This window comes from Triticum dicoccoides, chromosome 5A (genome assembly GCF_002162155.2).
Source record: "Triticum dicoccoides isolate Atlit2015 ecotype Zavitan chromosome 5A, WEW_v2.0, whole genome shotgun sequence".
NCBI lineage: Eukaryota > Viridiplantae > Streptophyta > Magnoliopsida > Poales > Poaceae > Triticum > Triticum dicoccoides.
The window spans coordinates 451,278,568-451,296,476 of NC_041388.1; the positions used below are offsets into that span (position 1 = coordinate 451,278,568).

The following is a 17,909-nucleotide window of genomic DNA, read 5'->3' on the forward strand; positions in this document are numbered from 1 at the left end:
CTTTGTTATGGTGTGTTTTCTTTTATTTGGGAAATTGCCATTCTAGTGATGCGCAACCACTGTGCTTAGTTTCGTTTTGTTGTCCTTTAGCACAATATACTGGTAGATATACGAAAGAACATTTAGTGACTGGGAAAGCTTCTTGTCCTTCAGTCAGTCATCATTTGGAATCAGAGCCCCTGCCCAGCTTAGTAAATCCGCAAATGTACTTCACATAGAAATTTACAGTTCTGAACTTAGTTTTTTTAATATTTATTAACCCTTCTAATTTGAATAAACTGCAATTAAAAATAACTATGTATATAAAAGATTAACATGAACAATGTAAACAATTGGCTTGGATCCTAACTAACGGTAATCTGGAAGTGATCATCTCAGCCTCAGGGTTCAAATGTGGGTATTTCTACATCCGAACCATGAGCTGCCTGATATAGAAGCCTGGGCAGTATGCTCCTGTAGGGATCCTCCTCTCTCTTCTCCTTCAGATACTTGATGCAGCTCTCCACTTCAGATTTGACATGCAAATAGAGGTGCTGGGCCTTCTCTTTGTCTCTTAGCTCCTTCTCCCTCCCTATGCAAACAAGAAGCAAACCTAATCAGACATCGGGTCACAGCAATTTGTTTGCATGCATTCTGACTTGTTTTTCAATCATCAGAAAAGAATAACGGTGTAGTGTGTGTTGACTTGCCATGGGAACATTTAGAAAAATCTTTTCAGATTACTACTATTTGCTAGTGCAACTGGTTACCTTTTGTTTCAATAGGCCCCCCAAAGATGAAGTAAAACCTTCCTGGCATTTTTGGCGTCAGCACTACAGGATGCATATCTTGATTCTTTATCTCTCCCGTAGAATCAGTCCTTTGAAACAACAAGGTAAATCAAGACAATTGATTTCTTATGGGCAAAGCATTTGGGAGACTACAAAACTAAATAAAATTTTGCTTCTAAAATAAAATCAAAATATACCTTAGCTTTAGCCCCTCTTCATTTAGCTTCTTGTCAAGGATGTCGTAAAATGGGAGCTTCATAAGATCGTTGTAGTCTAACAACATCTGAGGTGAAAAACATTGTTTCTATACATTAGAAATAGCAGAGCAAGATAACATATTTTTGAGGTGGCACTTACATCACATATATCATCTTCTCCAACCACTCCAAATGGTACTATTTTTGCTCCAAACCTTGATGCCATCCGCACAAATTCAGACTGCTCAGGCCAAAATAGCTTGTATTCCTCGCCCTGTAAACAACTGTCACCTTCCAGAACAATCGATGTTTTTACTGTCTCCAAAGATATATTATGCTCTCTATACCAAATTCTTACCTTCCTATGAAGAGCTTCACGCGCGCCTCCTGGATACAGCAAAACAAATTGCTTCTCTGAAAGGAGCTTGTAAAAGTTCACTGCCGTAACAGGCACCGCACCCATGATCCGGTGGATGTCGTAGTTCGACGAATCCGGTATGAGCTGCTCTGAACTCTCGTTGAACATGAATGGATGCGCTAACCCGCGGATGTGGATTCCAGTACTCCTCAGAACTCCTGTTACCAGGGGTCCAAGCTCAAACCCCATGAGCATGTGGTACCCAACAAGCAAGACAGGGCCCTCCCTTGGCAGCCCTGCCAGTCCCCTCACTATCTTCCCATCAGGCAGTGTCGATAGCATCACTGGGTCAGTGGCAAAATTCAGGAGCCTGAAGTTTCGGTAAATTCAGCAGCAGTTTAATAGTCATGTCACAACCCATCAAATTTGAATCTTAGAGGAATGGTACCTGTCACGGTCGATCGCCTTTTCGAGTTCATCATCGGTCACCGGTAGATAGTCTAAAACATAGTCTGTCTGCCTGGAGCGGCGGTAGTATCCGGCTCCTTTAATGGTTGTTGCCAGATCAAATCCATCTTCCTGCCAGGTTTTTGTGCAGTTATAGGTTAGAATTTTGAAATGCTTGAATAACTGTAGTTTTTTCTTTCTCAAGAAAGCTTGAATGCTATGGTTGATGCAAATGGTGTTTTGTTCCATGGAAGAAATGGGGTTCCAAGTGCAAGCCAAGGATATGACTTCACACACATGGCTAAAATAAGAGGCTGTTTCTGAATGCCTTTTATCAGTGAGTATTATTTATCTGTATTACCAACAAGATTTTGTGGCCATTATCCCTGAAGTGACGGATTCTGCATTTCTTCAGTGTGCCATGTAGCCTTTCAGCCTCTTCACGGCTTGGCAGAAGTTCATCATTTCCATTGACAAAAAAGATTGCCAACTTCAGATATGTCTAAACAAGTGCAATATGCTCGAAAGGAGAATCATTGGAGTGTGGCAGTGAGTTGATGAAAGAATTTGCAAGGGAACATTCTCCTCAGATCTCAGCTGTACTTTAGGAGTGTGACTACTGCAGGTCATACATACCCAGCGACCACCAGGATCTGGGCTTTGACTGCATGTAAGCGAGAATTGACAAACGACGACGCTGTCCTCAACATTTTCATCTTCCAAACAATGGATTCCTTTGGGAAAATATCAGCCAAATACTGCAGAAAGAAGAAAAGCATCATTGAGACTGCGGCACACAGAGATTTATGGAGAATCAGTTTCCTCGATATTTTGCAACTCACCATGAGAGAAGGCAACAAACCACTGGTGGCCTCCAATAATGCCTTACCAGCTCCATCAAATCTCGACAACATCTTCATGAAGTTGCCTGAAAGAGTTACCGTGATCAGTAGGTGCACACATCAAGCCTGCTGAAATTTTCCTCATGGAGGTGGTGCTAAACCTCTGAGAAAATTTAGGAGTTGTGGAGTGCTCGAATGGAAGGGATCAGGGACCAAATCTAGGAGTGCCGAGAGAGACTGCAGCTGTGACCTGTGGAAAGATGTCCCTGTAAGTGAATTCCAAAATGCAGACTGGTCAATAACAAGTTACTGTCACCACAAGAAAGAACAGAACGAGGCAGAAACAGCCTGGGTGTAAGTGTGATGGAAGCAAGACCTGGGTTGACTAGGACCAGCACCAAATCGACGTCTCGGTTCCGCGCCGCCACCGCAAGAGCAATGCACGCTCCGACGGATTCTCCAACAAGATAGACTGGCCTGTCCGGTGCCCTTAAGCTCTCTGATTTCACTGTCCTCTCTACGTGCTCAACAAGTCCTGGCGTTCATCGGTGAGTTTTTTTTCAGTCAGGGCCTCAAAGTAGATATGCAAACTGGAATTCCAAGATGAGCATTTGAGGAATGAAGCATGAATTTTGTTCAGTTCAGTTCTGAAAGTCGACGCACCTTGGAAGGTGGTACGGTCTTGGACGGGTATATGCAAGCACCACATGTCGAACATCCTGCAGAGCAGAAACAGTCACTAGCTGCAGTGATGAATAAACAGAGAGGCGATTTTGGATCCTTGTGATTTGCTCGTACTTTGCTAATCTCTCGTGGTGCTGGATCAGCCCTAATCCAACTCCATCGATTCCTGCAAAACCACAATTACTGAAGACAGTTATTCCATTTCTTCTCTTTCAAGTGGCAAGGAACAACAAAGTGACTTGATCAATGAGAAAATGTTTGGAAGCTCCTCCAATCATCCAGCCATATGTAGTTGGTACCAGCCACACAAAAAGAGAGATTTGGCAACAAGTTCATAGGATCACTAGTAGGGGTAGGGCATTTTGGAGACCGAGCTCCATGGAGGCCTTTATTTAGAAAAAATTTAAAATTCAAAATTTTCAGTTTCAAAAAAATCTGAAAAATAATACACATGTATGCAAGGATGTAATGTGCATGTGTAAAATTTCAGGATGAAATACCTTGAAACGCGAGCTCCACAAAAAAAAACAAAATCATGGACTTTGAGGATGAATAATACATTTGCTAAAAAGCCCCAGATTTATCTTTTTTTGTGTAGATCTCATTTTAGCATATTTCAACCTGAAAATTTGCATTATGTATCTAGGACTAGGTATATGCGTATTTTTTTTTCAAAAAATAAATAAATTGAAATTGAAACTGAAGTTTGAATTTTGATGTTTTCAAATTAAGGCCTCCACGGGGCTCAGTCTCCGTTTGGCATTTCCACGCTAGTAGTAATATTTGTTTTTGGTACACATACACATCTGAATCTGGCAAAAGAATCAAGGCCCTGATTCGGTGTCTCCACAACTGAACCCAGGAATAGGACAGCATTATATTCATGTGGTATTATTGTACAAGTCACTGTCCATCTGATCCTGCTGCCCACCAACTGCTGAAGAAAGCCCAGTTTTCTCATGCTAATTATTGTGAGAAACTGAGCATCACGTGGCCCCGTGCACCGACGCATGTGTGTGGGATTTTCAAGCGTACGTACGTACTTTTTAAACTGTTGATTATGGTTTGGGCACGATCTGGCAGGTCAAGAAGATTGGCTGCTGCCATGAGCCCATGTGTGACACTGCAGGCCACCTACCAAATCTTGGATATCCATCCACTCCATTGTTTAAAGAGTACTACCTCCGTCCGGGTTTTTAGGTCCCCTCAATGCCGCACGCTCGTACCACATTTACAGGGCCGCTCCCTCGGGCGCCATGCAAAAAGTGAAGGCGCTGCGTCTTTCCAAAGCGCAATCAATTCAAAGCTGCTGGCGTATAGCTTGCATGCAGATGGGCTATTACTAATACTACTCCACCCCGCAATACTAGTACTCCACCCCGCAGAAGCACGAACAGATGCGAGCGCGACCAGCACGCCGCGGCAGTTCGGACGCCCATGGTATTTTTCCCCGGCCAACATGGCGTGATTTGTTCTTACAACATGGCTTCGCGCAGGGCATGGGTCCGGACCTTGGCGCGCTGCTGCACAAGGTGGAGGCTCTCATGAACGACGTTGATGCGCTCGTCGACGCGGTCGCGGCGTTCGTCGACCGGGTCGCGGGTATGAACGGCATGGAGGAGGAGGATGGCTTCGCTGCGTTGCTTGACGCGGTCGTGGAGTTCGTCGGCCGGGTCGCGCGTGTCCGTGCCATGAAGGAGCGCTTCGCTCGGCCAAGATCGACAGGGTCTGTGGGCAATGGCTTTCCTCGGCCAAGATGGATGTTGGCCTTGGATGAAGAAGAAGTGATAATAACACCTGAAATGCTAGGTTCGTGCACGCGCCCTGGTCTTGATGCAATGATGAACTATATGAAGAGGCGGCTGGAAGCAATTGAAAAGAAAAAACAAAAGGAAGAGATGTGAAACAGGATGGTAGCATGAGAGTTGACCTGTTTTAAGTTTGATGATTTTGCATGTAAGACTGAATATTTGCATGCATCTGCATGTTGGACTTTTCGCATGAATGATGGAAGCTTGGTTTGCCGTCCGAAGTATTTAAATTTAACTGTGTTTTAAGTTTAATGATGTTGCAAGTAAGAATGAACATCTGCGTGCAGTTGCATGTTTTAAACTCTTGCATGCCATAACATAAAATAGAGTTACATTAAACCAAAAGAGACGATTGCATTACACATTGCAATACATTCAAATCTGCTCGGAATTGACATACTCAAGCGCCATAGCTACAACCTCGGGCTCGCATGGTAGCCTACGCGTGCGGATCCCCCTCCTCTCAAAAGACCTCTTTTTTAGGTGAGGAAGATCATAGTCTATGGAGCCCTTGTGCGTTAGTATTTCCCGCATGACAGCCTGATGGGTAAGGAACACACGGTTGGACTTGTTTGCGCTCATCTTCGATTATCATGCCACTTATTTTAGTGCTGCTGCACTGCTGCTGATGTGCTTGGATAATAATAATATGTGGCCGAGGCTTCGATATATTTCTCTAACTTTATTAGGCTGCTGATGCAGCAGAGCAAGATTACTTGAGCAACAGTATTCAGATTCACAGTGCGTTTTGACCGTGTGCGGTAGAAATTTTCAACTCGGAGGTGTATATTTTGCAACGCGAGCGGTAGAAGAAATGCGCGCGTATACTACGCAAAAAGAAAGGACAAAGAAATGCGCCTGCGTATACATTACATACCGGGCAAGTAGAGCAGCGTCGGCGCGCCGGGGACGCGCTCGCCGCCGCCGCCGCCGCACTCGAGCGGCGCGAACCACCTGGGCGGCCCGCCGTCCGGCCGCCGCGCCATCTCCCGCGCCGCCTCCACGTACTCCCTCACCCCTGGCCTCCTCCCGGCCTTCGCCGTCGCGTCCATCGACGACGATGGCGCTCCGCTCCTGGTGGCGGACGCGGTCCACCGCGGTAGCTGCGCCGGCCTCCTGCCCGGCGCACGGCAGGAGAGGAGACGCGGGCGCGCCGGGGCGAAGGCCGACGGCGTGGCAGCCATGCGCGCGCTGTGCTCTCGATCGCTGCCTCGCTGGTGCGCGCGTGCTGCTGCCTGCGCTTGTGTGTCGTCGTGTTCGTGTGTTTGGACTCTGAGGGAGACGTGTCTGCCTTCGGGGTTGCCCAACAGAAGAATGGGGGCTTGTTTTTTCTTTAGTTTTTTAAACGGAGGCAAAAGCTTTGCCTCATCTCATTAATTAAGCAGAAGAGAGGGTCGAAGATTGCCATCCCAGCCAACCGAAAGTGGACCGCCTTCCTCAAATAGCCTGGCCGATCCTCACTCCAAATCCACCATTGATTCATCGTCTCAAAGTCGGCCTAAAAGAGGATCCAAGATTGCCATCCCAGCCAGCCAAAAATGGTGGCTTGTTGTTAACTACTCCTTCCGTTTCAAATTACTCGTCGCAGAAATGGATGTATCTAGAACTAAAATACATCTAGATACATCCATACCTATGACAAGTAATTTGGAACGGAGGGAATACTTAACTTCACTTCTGTAAACGAGCGTGTGTTCTCTTAATTTATAGGCACATGTGTTGCGGTGGAAGGCTTTCTGGTCCCGGGCGAAATGACCAAATTTCCAGATTTTTTTTCTTGTAACTGTTCTGGCAAGTGTCATCAAAACTGCATGGATTCTGAACTTTTCTGTTCGAATAAGGCCCCTAACCAACCAGGTTCACATAGAGCGAAACAAAATTTGCGGCTTACCCAGAGAAACCTAGAGCCTTTGCCGAACACACAAATACAGGGTATCCTCGATCCCTGGTGTCTTGAGTTTACACTCTGACAACTATAATTTCCCCGCAAAAAAAGGAATAGACTACAATTATTTTGAGGTAAATTAAGAACAAATAACTATGTATATAAAAGATTAACATGAGGAATATAAACAATTGGTTTGGATCCTAACTAATGGTGTTCTGGAAGTGCTCATCTCAGCCTCAGGGTTTAAATGTGGGTATTTCTGCATCAGAACCATGAGTTGCCTGATACAGAAGCCTGGGCAGTATGCTCCTGTAGGGATCCTCCTCTCTCTTCTCCTTCAGATACTCGATGCAGCTCTCCACTTCAGATTTGACATGCAAATACAGGTGCTGGGCCTTCTCTTTGTCTCTTAGCTCCTTCTCCCTCCCTGTGCAAACAAGTAAACCAGTCGAAAACACAAGAAGCAAACCTAATCAGACATCGGGTCTCCGAAATAAGGCTGCATGCATTCTGACTCTTTTTCCATTCTGTCACGAGGACATGGAAAATAAATTTGTTTTCAGATTAGTATTTGTTAGTGCAACTGTTTACCTCTTGTTTCAATGGGCTTCCCAAAGATGAAGTAAAACCTCCCTGGCACTTTTGGCGTAAGCACTACAGGATGCATATCTTGGTTTTTTATCTCCCCCGTAGAATCAGTCCTGTGAAACAACAAGGTAAATCAAGATCATTGATCTCTTACAGGCAAAGTATCTGGGAGACCAAAAAGAAACTTCTGATCCTAAAGTAAGATCAAAATATACCTTAGCTTTCTTAGGCCACCTTCATTTATCTTCTTGTCAATGGCGTCATAAAATGGGAGCTTCACAAGATAGTTGTAGTCTAACAACATCTGAGGTGAAAAACATTGCTTGTATACATTAGATAAATCAAGGAGATGGCAGACTAAGACAACATATTTTTGAGGTGGCACTTACATCACATATATCATCTTCTCCAACCACACCAAATGGTACTATTGTTGCTCCAAACCTTGATGCCATCCGCACGAACTCAGACTGCTCAGGCCAAAACAGCTTGTATTCCTCCCCCTGTAGACGACTATGTCATCTCCCAAAACAATCGATGTTTTCACTGCCCACAAGATATGTTTTGCTCTCCATACCAAATTCTTACCTTCCTATGAAGAGCTTCACGCGCGCCTCCCGGGAACAGCAGCACGAACTGCTTCTCTGAAAGGAGCTTGTAAAAGTTCACCCCGGTGACAGGCACCGCACCCATGATCCGGGGGAGATCGAAGTACGACGTATCCGGCAGGAGCTGCTCTGAACTCTCGTTGAACAAGAATGGATGCGCTAAGCCGCGGATGTGGATTCCAGTGCTTTTCAGCACTCCTGTGACCAAGGGTCCAAGCTCAAACCCCATGAGCATGTGGTACCCAACGAACAGGACAGGCCCCTCCCTTGGCAGCCCTGCTAGTCCCCTCACTATCCTCCCATCAGTCAGTGTTGATAGCATCACCGGGTCGGTGGCAAAATTCAGGAACCTGAAGTTTCAGGAAATTCAGCAGCAGTTTAGTAGTCACATAACAATCCATCAAGCTTTAATTTACCAGAAATGGTACCTGTCGTGATCAATCGCCTTTTCTAGCTCATCAGGAGTTGGCGGTAGATAGTCTGAAACAAAGTCTGGCTGCCTGGAGCGGCGATAGTATGTAGATCCTTTAATGCTTGTCGCTAGATCAAATCCATCTTCCTGCCACGGTTTTGGGCAGTAACAGGTTAGAATTTTGAAATGCTTGAATGCTATAGTTGATGCAAATGGTGATATTGGTAATTTGGTCCATGGAAGAAGTGGGTTTCAACTTTCAAGTGCAAACATGGACATAGTACATGGGTAAAGAACTAGGCTGTTTCTGTGTGTCTTCTAGGACTGAGGATTATTTATCTTCATTACCAACAAGATTTTGTGGCCATTGTCCCTGAAGTGACGGATTCTGCAGTTCTTTAGCGTGGCACGTAGCCTTTCAGCCTTGTCGCGGCTTGGCAGCAGTTCATCATTTCCACTGAAAAAAAGATCAGCAATTTCTGGTAAATGAGCATAATAGGCTCAAAAGGAAAATCAGTGGAATGTTGTAGAGGATTCATGTAAAGCATTTGGACACAGTACTCTTCTCATCATTTGTAAGGGAACATTTCCTTAGATCACAGATATATTTTTTCAGTGTGACTATTGCAGATCATACCTAGCAACCACCAGGGTCTGGGCTTTGACTGCATGTAAGCGAGAATTGACATATGATGCCCCCGTCGTCAACATTTTCATCTTCCACACAATGGATTCCTTCGGCAGAATATCAGCCAAGTACTGCAGAAAGAAGCACACAAAAGCATCATTAGGACCGTGGCAACTTTTTTTTACAGAGAAGCAATTTCCTCAATATTTTGCAGCTTACCATGAGAGAAGGAAGCAAAGCACTGGTGACCTCCGATAATGCCTGATCAGCTCCATCAATTCCTGATGACATCTTCATGAAGTTGCCTGAAAGAATTGAGCTGTGATCAGTAGATGCACGTCAAAGTCTGCTAGTGCTATTCATCTAACAGCAAGTCAGAAATTTTCCTCGCAGAGATGGTGCCAAACCTGTGAGGAAATTTAGGAACTGTGGAGTGCTTAAATGGAATGGATCAGGGACCAAATCTAGGAGTGCTAAGAGAGACTGCAGCTGTGACCTGTGGAAAGATGTCCCTGTAAAATGAAGATGCCAAAATACAGACTGGTTAGTAAGAAGTTACTGTCAACGAAAGAAAAAACAGAGCAATGCATGCAGAAGCCATGGATGATGGAAGCAAGACCTGGGTTGACTAGGACCAGTACCAAATCGACGTCTCGGTTCCGTGCCGCCACGGCGAGAGCAATGCATGCTCCAATGGATTCTCCAACCAGATAGATTGGTCTGTCCGGTGCCCGTGACCTCTCTGATCTCACTGTCCTCTCCACGTACTCAACAAGACCTGCATCCGTCGCCCAAGTTCCATCCAGATTGCTTAGAGCAACTCCAACAGGGCGACCCAAACGGACGCGCGCTTTGTCCGCTTTTTATCCGTTTGGGTCGGCCAGGCGGACGTCGGCGTCCGCATTTTAAAATGGGTCGGCTTAACCGTCCAACGGGGAGGCCGACCCAAATGTGGCGGCGTAAAAAAAAATAAGTTACACGAAATAAACATAATTAAACATAAAAATGGCCGGTCAAACGTCGGCCAAAGTCCACCTACATCTAATAAACATTAAATAAAAACATTAAAAAAGTCTGCGCCCGCCTGCTGCCGCCCCGCACGCTGCCCTAGACGTCGTCGGCCTTGCCCTTGCCCTCGACGTCGCCGTCGTCGGTGAGGTCGATGAAGATCAGAGCGGCCAGCCCACCCGAACGCCGCCTGGTACGCTGCCAGGGCAGCCTCCTCCGGCGTCTGCTGGGGCGGCGGCATTGCGGCAAGCCGCGCGCGCTCCTCCTCCTCCTTCTCGAGCCGGAGTGCCTCCGCGTCGCGTTGGAGCATGGCCTCGTAGCGCATCTGCTCCTCGCCGTTGCCCTCCTCCTGGCGGAGCCAGTGCTCCTTCCATCGCTCGAGGTGGGTCGCCTCTTCCTCCGGCGTCGCGGCGAAGTAGACGGGAGGCGCGCTCACCCACTCGCGGTACTGGCCCGTCCACGAGTAGGCCTCCTCCGGCCAAGTGGGTGGAGGTGGGGAGTGCTTACGCTCCGGCTCCGGCTCCGGCTCCGGCTTGGGCTGTACGGGCGGCGACGACGGAGGCAGCGACACGAAGAGCGGGGTGTGGACGGAGTCCCCCGCCGCCGACAGGGCAAGGGCTTGCTCCAGCCCATCCCAGTGCGCGTCCTCCTCGATGCGGCTAGCCTCCAGCGCGTGCTGCAGGGCCTCCTCGAGGGCGTCTTGCTACTCCGCCTCCGCCTCCATGTCCTCCGGCTCTTCCTGCGGGGGCGGCGGCGGGAACGGCGGCGGGACGACGTCGACACCCGAGCACTGTTGCTCCTCGTGTTCGAGGGCGAACCAAGCCTCCCAGTTAGGAGAGTCGGCGGCGTACTCGGGCAGCCGACGCTGCTCTGGTGTGAGCAGCGCGCGGCGCCGGTGCACCTCGTTGTCGTTCGCCAGCTGGGTCCGCGGAACCGCCGGCACCGGGATCCGGTTTGGATCCAAATGCCAATGGTGCGGCAGCGTCACGTCGGGGTAGGGGAGGGGCTGCCTGTACTCCCAGTGCCACCGTGCTTGGTGCACCGGGATGTGCAGGCGCCGGCGTCCAGGGCGGAAACGCGCCGGCGGTGGAGGGGGGGGGGAGCACGGGATGACGAGGCACCGGGGGTGCCCTTCCCCTTGCCATTGCTTTTGTCGAAGAGGCTCATGGCGCGCGCTAGGGTTTGCGGTCGCCGGCAAGGAAGCAAAGGAAGTGGTGGGGGCCAGATGTGGACGGGAGAAGTGGATGAGGCCGACCCCGCCGCACGCGTGGTTAAAAAAGGACGCGCGCACTGACTGACGCGTGAGCCCGCTATTGGTGGTCGTCATAAATAAGACGACCGGTGGCGGTTGGGTGGCCGCCAGGTGGGGACGCGGCGGACGGCGAGGAGACGCGCGGCGCGTCCGCGCCGACGCATTCCAGGCGCAATTTTGGGCCGGAAATAGGTCGGCGCGGACGCCGGGCGGACACGATTTGAATTTGGGTCGGCGCGGATGCTGGGCGGACACGATTTGAGTTTGGGCCGCCCCTTTTGTTCGCGCCGACCCAAACGGATACGGGCGGACGAAATGGATCGCCCCATTGAAGTTGCTCTTATCAGCAAGGCCCCAGAATATGTGGCAATAGTCATACTGGAATACTCCAAGATGGACATTTTCTTGAAGAATGAAGCATGACATTTGTGTGCTACTTCAGTTCAGAAAACCCACACGAGAAACACGCACCTTGGAAGGTCGTGCGGTCTTGGACGGGTATATGCAAGCACCACATGTCGAACATTCTGCAGAGCGGAAACAGTCATTAGCCGCGGTGGTGAGAAAACAGAGGGTGCTGATATCGGATTCCTTGTGAGAGCTTTTTTACTTTGCTAATCTGTCGTGGTGCCGGATGAGCCCTAACCCAACTCCATCGGTTCCTGCAAGGGCAACATCACTGAAGACTGTTACTTCATTTCTCTTGGAAATGGCAGGGAGCGAAGTGACTCGATCAATGAGAAAATGTCCCAGTGTTCCAATTATCCAGCCACAATACAAAAAGGACATGGCAACAGATTCATGTAAAAGGAGAACTATTTTTCTAGCACACATCGGAATCTGTCAAAAGAATCAAAGCCCTGATTCGGTGGCTCCACAACTGAACCCAGGAATTGGACAGTACAGAACAAGTCACTGTCCATCTGATCCTGCTGCCACTGCTGAAGAAAGCCAGGTTTTGCCATGCTAATTATAGTGAGGAATTGAGCAGCACGCGGTCCATGCACCGGAGCATGTGTGTGATTTTCATAGTGCTTTTTTCTATGGTTTCGGAAGGGTCTGAAAGTGGCCAAGCAGGTCAAGAGCATATATTTGGCTGCCATGAGTATTTTTTGTCGTTGTCATACTTGTCTATTTTGATTAGTATTGGATTTTCTGCATATTATTTATACTACTCCCTCTGTTCCTAAATATTTGTCTTTCTAGAGATTTTAACAAGTGATTACATACGGAGCAAAATGTGTGAATCTACACTTTAAAATATGTCTATATACATCCGTATGTGGTAGTCCATTAAAAATCTCTAAAAAGACAAATATTTATGAACGGAGGGAGTACATCAGAGGTGCATGCGCACATTGTAAACGAAAACGACAGTGCCACCACTTGAGAATAGTATTCAGATCCACTTTTCCTATTGACAAGAAGATCCAAGTTCCATGAATCCACAAGCATAATGCTCAACCTTGACCGCGTGTGGCAGAAAATTCAAACTTGGAGGAGGTGCATATTTCTTCAACGCCAAACGAGCGAATTCGCGCTGTAAAAAGATGCCACAAAGAAGCGCGCGTACATACATACATACATACATACCGGGCAAGTAGAGCAGCGTCGGCGCGCCGGGGACGCGCTCGCCGGCATCGCACCCGAGCGGCGCGAACCACCTCGGCGGCCCGCCGTCCGGCCGCCGCGCCATCTCCCGCGACGCCTCCACGTACTCCCTCACCCCTGATCTCCTCCCCGCCGCGGCCGTCGCGTCCAGCGACAACGACGCCGGCGACGCGGGCCGCGGCCTCGGCGCTCGGCTCTTGGATGTGGACGCGGACGCGGCCCACCGCGGCAGCGACGTTGCCTTTCTGCGTGAACCTGGCGACGCCCGACGTGGGAGGAGACGCGGGGCCGCCGGCGTGAAGGCTGACGGCGTGGCCGCGGTGGCGCCGGCCATTGTGGAACTGTGCAGAGCTTGATCGCTGGTGGGCGCGTGCCTGCTGGGACTTGGAGGGAGACGTGTCTTCGTAAGGGCTGCCCAGCTAGTGGTGGCTGGCTGGGCGTGGTGACTTTGCTTGTGTAATTGGCACTCTCCCGTGTGGTAGATTTGATTAATTTATAAGCACACTGTTCAGGCTAGAGGTTTCTTCATGCGTGTCAAACACGTGCTCAAAAGTCGTGCCTGCTCAAATGCATCCAGATTGAGAGCGTGCATATTTCCTGCTCAAAAGAAATGACATCCTGAAGATTGGCGCTCAGCATAGGGCACCAATTTTGTTTTACAGAGCACCACAAATGTCGTTTCTTCAATTCCATTCGCGCGCAAAACGCTTAACCATATGCATGTTACAGTAGTCGCCAAGAAATATTCAGTTTCCTTTTTTTTGGCGTTAAATGTTTAGATTTTATACTAGTGTATACACGGGAGTTCACGTGCACCCAGAAGGCAAAACTCCATGTCCAGAAAACCGCAGACATAGCTCGCAAAAAGAAAAGAAAAAACCGCAGACATGGCCGGCCGCATAGGAGATAGGACCAACCAAAAAAATAAAAATCAAAACACGCCATCAAGAAGAAAGGCCCCCGTAAAGCTAGATGTGCATGAGAAGGCGTACGTCATCCTCAACACTTTGACACACATGCTAGGTCAGGGTAACGTGTTCTTGTGTGTCGGCAGGCAGCTGCTTTGCCTGCACGAACGTGGCAAGAGCGACACCAGCCGGAGCGCGCGATGGAGCACGCACGTACGCCACCTCCCTCCCATCCTCTCCCGCGGGCACGAAGCGGTGAGATGAGAAGGTCCGGCAGGCTACCTGTCTGTCTGTCTGTCGTAGTATCTCGTATGTACTGCGAGTTTGCGTTGCGTTTAGCTAGCTCTGTCTTGGAACCTAGCTACAGGGACAGATTTGGCGTCCACCGCTGGGCGCACAAAGTCAGGCTCACCGCGCTCACGTAAGCGTGTTTAGGCCAACTCCACCGCACGACCCTATTTTGTTCGGCCCCGTCCGTTTGAGGTAAAAGGAACAAAAGAGCGCGCGGGAGCAAACGGATTTTTGTCCATTTTGTGTCTGCTTTCGACCCATCCGCGGCCTAAATTTACGCCGTTTTTAAGGTGAAACGGACACCACACGAACACACGGGTCGTCTGCGCGTGTCCTCCCCTGGCCCGTCCGTCGGTGGCACAAGGCACGCCTTTTTCTATCCACCCCCCTCCACTCTTCCCCACTCTTCCCCTCGCTGCCGCCGTCGCCGCTACCATTGCAGCGTGCAGTTCGGACGCGAGCTTGCCCAACCCCTTTCCCTCGGCGCCGCCGAGCTACCCAATCACGGCCACCTGGTTTGCGCACCCGCCGGCCGGTTTTGGGGCGGATCCGGTCGGTCTTGAGCTCGGCCGGCTGTGGGAGGCCGGGCCGCGCCATGGACTGGCCCGGCACCTCGCCGGAAGGCCCTGGAATGGCCGCAATGCCACATGCAGGCAGTGGCTCCTCCTCTAGCCGCTCGGATCTGCATCGTCGATGGTCCGCCGTCAGATACACGAATGGCGGTCGGCCGGGCTCGGTGCTTGCCCAAAAGCTCGCCGGCGCAGCGTTGCCACTCATTAAGTGCGACCACTGCCCAAGGATGGTCATGCGCCGCGTGTCTACAACGCCGAAACACCCCGGATGGGTGTTCATCAAGTGCTTAAACGATGGGGTATGCGTTTTTTTAGCTTCGGTTTGTGCTCTAGATTTGACTAGTTGTCCTAACTTCAAATTTTGCTGTGTAGAATGGATGCAAGTTTTGGTATTGGGAAGAAGAGTACATCGATATATTGATAGAGCGAAATTTAGTACATGTTCGTGCACTTTTAGCTAGCATAGAGGCTGTAAATGAGACAAGTGCACTTGTTGCTAGATTAAAGGCTAGACACGAGACTAGGTTTGAGGAAGCAACATCTACATCTGGCTTGAAGAAGAAAGGAGGATGCCAGATCGAGCCTCCTTCACAGATCAACAATGAGTGCATTGAGAAGGTCCTGACCCAACTCAAGGGGGCAGTTATGGAAGTTGGCTATCTTCTAAAATGTATTCTTATTGTTCTTATTTTCTTTGGCCTTGCTTTACTAGTCAAAATGTGATGATGTATTGTCATGTATCAAAAATGAATGATAAAAAAAGTTAAGGACTTGCAAAGAAAAATACGCTGACAGGATACGGCCGGGATGCGTCCGCGCGCTGGGCGCACACCCACCGCATCGCAGGACACGTCCGAACACGACCTCAAATCCCTAGCCAAACGAACAGAATCCGGACAAAATGAACGTTCGTTTAGGGTCGCGTGATGGAATTGGCCTTACATTCTCCTCTCAGTAATGCTGGCCGAGTAGGGGACTGCTGAGCAGACGCTGAACGACAAGCTTTTGTGTAACATCCGTTGCCTAATTCTACCTGATGTGCACGGTACCAGCAGAAGAAGGGAAAAAAATCCAGACCTGGTCAATTTGCTCACATGGCACGCGTACGTGGTTCAGTTCAGAGCTCCAATTCAAAAATAAAAACAAAATTGAGCACCGGGCATTTTCGTCTTCAGTCTTCACACCACCAACCATCATCGTTTATCGATGCCCACGGGCTTGGCCCATTCTCTACCTGATCTGCTTGGGCTGGCCCGAGCATGCCTAGTGCTGATTGTGTACCTGCGTATCGCGAGAGCAACTAGTTGACGAGCTCTTCTTCGGGATCCTCGTAACGATCATTTGCGGTGGCCTAAGAACGCGCGCTCTCAGCCGTCGCCACGTGTCATGTTTCCTCTGGATTTTGCTTTTTTATATTTTTGCACGCGTTTTTGACTTGTTAAATGTTTTTTTCCTCGAATTTTCATCTGTCTTTCTTAGCTTTTCGACCAAAAAACTTTAAAATTTTCTTTTGCACGAAAAATGCATTTTTTTGCTTCGTTAATGGAAAAAATGCGTTCTAATTATTTTTCCTTTGCGACAGGCACGACCGTGCCGTGCCTGTCAAAAATGGGAAAAATGTTTTTTCTTTTTTTCTTTGCCTTTGCGACAGGCACGGCCATGCCTCTCAGAAACGGGAAAAACACGTTTTCTCTTTTTTTTGCATGAGAGGCACGGTCGTGCCTCTCGGAAACAGCTTCCGGGAAGGGAAAAACGTGTTCTTAGTTCGGTTTTTTCGTCCGATTTTTCTCATGAAAAAACAAGTTCGTCAAAACCTATCAACATGGGACCTAGTTTTGACGACCCTGACGTGAGGAATCCAACGGTGAAAATGGTTTGAGATTTGGACGCACGGTTTAAGAGATAAAACATTTTGAATAAATGGATCTATGAAAAAAATAGAAAACTCTGAAGTTGCCACAAGTGTCGCACATGCAGAGTGGCATTTGTCCATATGCGTCCTCTATGGGCCGGCCCACTATGGCTTCTTTCCCTTTTTTCCCCTCTATTTTTGGGCAAATTCTAAACGGCGCTCTTTGCGCGGTGTTCGTGCAATCGGGTACACCCACCTCTGAACTAGGCCGGCCTATTTTAACTTTATTTTTTCTTTTTCTTAAATTTGTGAATTTTTTTCCCAAATTTTATGATTTTTTTTCAAATCGATGAACTCTTTCTTCAAAATTGATGAACTTTTTTCAAACTTGATGAACTTTTTTTCAAAATCAATGAAAAGGATGAACTTTTTTTCAAAATTGGTGAACCTTTTTTTAAATTGATGAACTTTTGTTCAAATTTGATGAACTTTTTGTTCAAAAATCAATGGACTTTTTCAAAAATCGATTTTTTTAAATTTGATGTACTTCTTTTGAAAGTCGATGTACTTTTTCCAAAGTCGATGAGCTTGTTTTCAAAATTGATGAACTTTTTAAAATTGATGAATTTTTGTTCAAATTTGATAACTTTTTGTTCAAAATCGATTTTTTTTGCAAATTTGATGAACTTATTTTCAAATTTGTTATTTTCCCCTAATTTTCATGATTTTTTTTTGAAATTCGTGAAGTTTTTCAAATTCACACACTTTTTTTAATTTGTATGAACCTTTTCAAATTTAGGATCTTTCTTCAAGTTCACTTTTTTCAATTCACCACAGTACCACGTGACCTTGAAGTAACTGAAATCGCTACAGTACCACGTGACCCTGAAATAACTGATATCGCTACAGTGCCTCGCGCCCTGCTATTGTACTGCGCAAACGCCCGGCCCAATCAGGGCAGCTCTATGCGCCTGGAAGGAAAACTGGTGCAACAGGCGCCGATTAGGAGCTCCCCTGGTTTTGGGAACCTTTTTGAATGGTTCCCCCCCTTTTGTTTTCTCACACGATTAAACTAATAATCATTTTTAGAATCTGTGAACTGTTTATTAATTCCAAAAAATGTTCATGAACTAAAAAAAATTAAAATATACTCCCTCCGTTCCTAAATACTTGTCTTTCTAG

The 17,909-nt window shown here is 47.9% G+C and overlaps 2 protein-coding genes across 5 annotated transcripts; both read right to left on the minus strand.

The window, feature by feature from the left end:
• Positions 1 to 117: 117 nt before the first annotated feature.
• LOC119302235 (acyltransferase-like protein At3g26840, chloroplastic) lies at positions 118 to 6,448 on the minus strand. Of its 4 annotated transcripts, XM_037579275.1 has the most exons (14): positions 5,987 to 6,448; positions 3,413 to 3,464; positions 3,278 to 3,333; positions 2,991 to 3,149; positions 2,776 to 2,880; positions 2,615 to 2,700; positions 2,409 to 2,530; positions 2,134 to 2,242; positions 1,774 to 1,904; positions 1,326 to 1,695; positions 1,128 to 1,241; positions 968 to 1,053; positions 750 to 859; positions 118 to 571 (listed from the first exon to the last, which is right to left on the minus strand). In XM_037579275.1, the coding sequence occupies exons 1-14, from the start codon at positions 6,291 to 6,293 to the stop codon at positions 381 to 383; spliced, it is 1,998 nt and encodes a 665-aa protein (XP_037435172.1). In that variant the 5' UTR covers positions 6,294 to 6,448; the 3' UTR covers positions 118 to 380. The 4 variants fall into 4 exon arrangements, with proteins under 4 accessions (XP_037435172.1, XP_037435171.1, XP_037435170.1 ...); XM_037579274.1 differs by having other exon boundaries at positions 1,128 to 1,695; XM_037579273.1 differs by having other exon boundaries at positions 2,409 to 2,700.
• A 514-nt stretch (positions 6,449 to 6,962) lies between these two features.
• On the minus strand, positions 6,963 to 13,561 carry LOC119302237 (acyltransferase-like protein At1g54570, chloroplastic). The gene is made up of 14 exons (XM_037579276.1): positions 13,087 to 13,561; positions 12,104 to 12,155; positions 11,965 to 12,020; positions 9,853 to 10,011; positions 9,641 to 9,745; positions 9,453 to 9,538; positions 9,243 to 9,364; positions 8,954 to 9,062; positions 8,622 to 8,752; positions 8,174 to 8,543; positions 7,975 to 8,088; positions 7,801 to 7,889; positions 7,589 to 7,698; positions 6,963 to 7,424 (listed from the first exon to the last, which is right to left on the minus strand). The coding sequence occupies exons 1-14, from the start codon at positions 13,436 to 13,438 to the stop codon at positions 7,234 to 7,236; spliced, it is 2,046 nt and encodes a 681-aa protein (XP_037435173.1). The 5' UTR covers positions 13,439 to 13,561; the 3' UTR covers positions 6,963 to 7,233.
• Positions 13,562 to 17,909: the final 4,348 nt, after the last annotated feature.

Excerpts from the sequence above, each read along its gene's own strand:
- LOC119302235 (XM_037579272.1), bottom strand. The coding sequence starts at position 6,293 with ATGGCTGCCACGCCGTCGGCCTTCGCCCCGGCGCGCCCGCGTCTCCTC. Across the intron at positions 2,243-2,408 it reads CAGATCCTGGTGGTCGCTGG|TGGAAATGATGAACTTCTGC; the intron begins GTATGTATGACC and ends CTTTTTTGTCAA. Across the intron at positions 1,054-1,127 it reads GAGAAGATGATATATGTGAT|ATGTTGTTAGACTACAACGA; the intron begins GTAAGTGCCACC and ends TTTTCACCTCAG.
- LOC119302237 (XM_037579276.1), bottom strand. The coding sequence starts at position 13,438 with ATGGCCGGCGCCACCGCGGCCACGCCGTCAGCCTTCACGCCGGCGGCC. Across the intron at positions 8,544-8,621 it reads AAGGCGATTGATCACGACAG|GTTCCTGAATTTTGCCACCG; the intron begins GTACCATTTCTG and ends CTGAAACTTCAG. Across the intron at positions 7,699-7,800 it reads GGTGGCCTAAGAAAGCTAAG|GACTGATTCTACGGGGGAGA; the intron begins GTATATTTTGAT and ends GTTGTTTCACAG.